At 38.7% G+C, this 2398-nt stretch overlaps 1 protein-coding gene across 1 annotated transcript; it reads right to left on the reverse strand.

Moving 5' to 3' along the window:
- Positions 1–389: 389 nt before the first annotated feature.
- On the reverse strand, positions 390–1292 carry LOC311590773 (vomeronasal type-2 receptor 116-like; the record flags this gene model as incomplete). Its single annotated transcript, XM_084770034.1, has 1 exon — positions 390–1292. One exon carries the CDS (start codon positions 1290–1292, stop codon positions 390–392), a length of 903 nt encoding a protein of 300 aa, XP_084626160.1.
- Between the last annotated feature and the right edge of the window lie 1106 nt (positions 1293–2398).

Below are 2398 nucleotides of genomic sequence, written 5' to 3' on the forward strand. Positions count from 1 at the left end.
TGGAACAGTGGTAGGAAGGAGAAATGGACTTGAGGTGACAGGAGTTCCCCAGAAAGACCAAAAGTACCAGCCATCCAGAGCCCAGAGAGGCTTGCTGAGACTGAGGAAACAACCAAGGACAATGAATGAACTGGACATGTGCCAACTACATATATGTAGATGATGGACAGATCAGGCTTCTTGTGGCTCCTCTAAGAAGAAGTACAGGTACTGTTACTGATATGGATTGTGATGCCACAGTTTTGATCACTAGTCTGAGGCATAACGGAAAGGGGATGGAGAAAGGGAGAGAGGGTAGGACTGGAAGGACAGTAAGGATAGAATCGATAATCATGATAAAAGTTGGATAAATAAATTAATTGAAGACAAAATATTCATGATATACCAACTTATGAATATGATTTCTCCCTGATCTGTTGAAGAGAATTTTTGTTGGGCCTTAATAATATTATGTAACACTTGGGAAGAAAGATGCAGCACAGCATGCCTGCACTGGAAGACAAGATGGAAAAAATCTCCACAGCCACCATGACCTTGTCCTTGGTGCTGTGGTAGACAGGGAGGAAAGTAATCCAAACAGTGCAAAACACAAGCATGCTGAATGTCAGAAACTTGGCTTCATTGAATGTGTCAGGCAGGTTCCTGGCCAAGAAAGCTACAGTGAAGCTTCCCAGGGCCAGGAAGCCTAAGTATCCTAGGACACAGTAAAATGCTATAACAGAACCCTTGTGGCAGACAATAATAATCTGGCCATGCTCAGAGTGTGCATCAGTATTAACAGATGGAGGAGAAGCTCCTAGCCAGATTGAACAGAGAATAATTTGGATGAGTGTACAGAGAGGAATGATGTAGTTAAGTGTTCCTGAAACCAGAATGTACCTCATCCTTCTTGCAGGACCTGTGACTTTGAAGGCCAGAACCACTGTAACTGTTTTGGCTAACACACTGGAAATAGCCACAGTGAATACAATCCCAAATGTGATTTGCTGCAGGATGCAGGAGACTGAGTTTGGAAGGCCAATGAAGAGCAAGGAACAGAGGAAACAGAACATGAGTGACAACAGTAAGATGTAGCTGAGAGCACGGTTATTGGCCTTCACAATGGCTGTGTCATTGTGCTTCAAAAATACTCCAAGAACCAGAGCTGTGACGGCAGAGAAGCTCAAGGCCATTAAGGCCAGAGCCATCCCCAAGGGGTCTTCATAGCTCAAAAACATCACAGCTTTGTGGATGCAGTGATTCTGCTCTGTGTTGGCATACTCGTTCTCTGGACACTTCACACACTGATCCATGTCTGAATGAGAAAGGACAGATTCATTAGTGCAGCTTCAGCAGTTTATGGACAAGACGTTTCAGTAAGTCTCTTTAAGATGATTTGCAATACCTACATTTTATTCCTGATAATATAATTGAAGGACATTGCTGTACAGCAAAGTTTACATTTATTAATTCTTATCTTCTCTGAGAAAAAACTGAACCATCATTTGTCTATTTAACTCTGTTGATGAGAACATTTACCATATTTTCATAAAGCATAGATTTCTTATATTATTTGGAATGTTGTCATGAGATGAATTATCTGGTAAATACATAAAATCAAATATTAACCACAGAATGGTTGAGTGTGTTTTAAAATCACCAACCCCATACATTCATTGCCTCATAAGTTCATTTACTGTTTAATTAATGCTATCTTTAAGGGAGATGGAGACTGGCTTCTACTTGGGCAAGACCTGTCATAGTTTTTCTTGTTCCAAGTTACCAACCTGAAGTTATTGATATAAAAGGAATAGTAAAAGAAATTATCAGGGTTATGGGTGTGTGTGTGTATGTGTGTGTGTGTGTGTTTCCATATGAAAGAAATAGGTGAGCTCATAAATTTGAAAATAATTTGATTTATATGGAAGAAGTAGGAGTGTGAGTGTGAGAAGTAAAATTTATATAAATGTAGTATTAATGATTGAAAAATGTACAAAATAATTAATATATCCTTATATATGTTGTCGTCGACTGTGTAAAGAATTCTTCAATCTAGTTTATGAAAAGCACTAGGTGTCTACTGAAGATCAATACCTCTACAAACTGAGCACTACAAAGACCTTCATCTTGATCCCATCTTTGTGGGATATATCCTGCACATTCCTACTTCCCTAATTCCAATCTGTATGACACAGAGACTCTGAATATATGCTAGGATAAAATATATATTGATAAACATCATGACCAAAACGAAGTAAGTTCCATTAAGCAAGAGTTGTGGCCCAGATATTATGTGTAGAACAAAATACGTCATTCACAATATGATTTTCCAAAATGGCATCCTCAGGAAACTTGATAGCAATTGTGATGATTCAATTGATAATTCAGAGACTTATGGTGTGCTTCCAGATTTAAAAAT

This window comes from Acomys minous (genome assembly GCF_964271855.1).
Source record: "Acomys minous genome assembly, chromosome: 20".
Lineage (NCBI taxonomy): Eukaryota > Metazoa > Chordata > Mammalia > Rodentia > Muridae > Acomys > Acomys minous.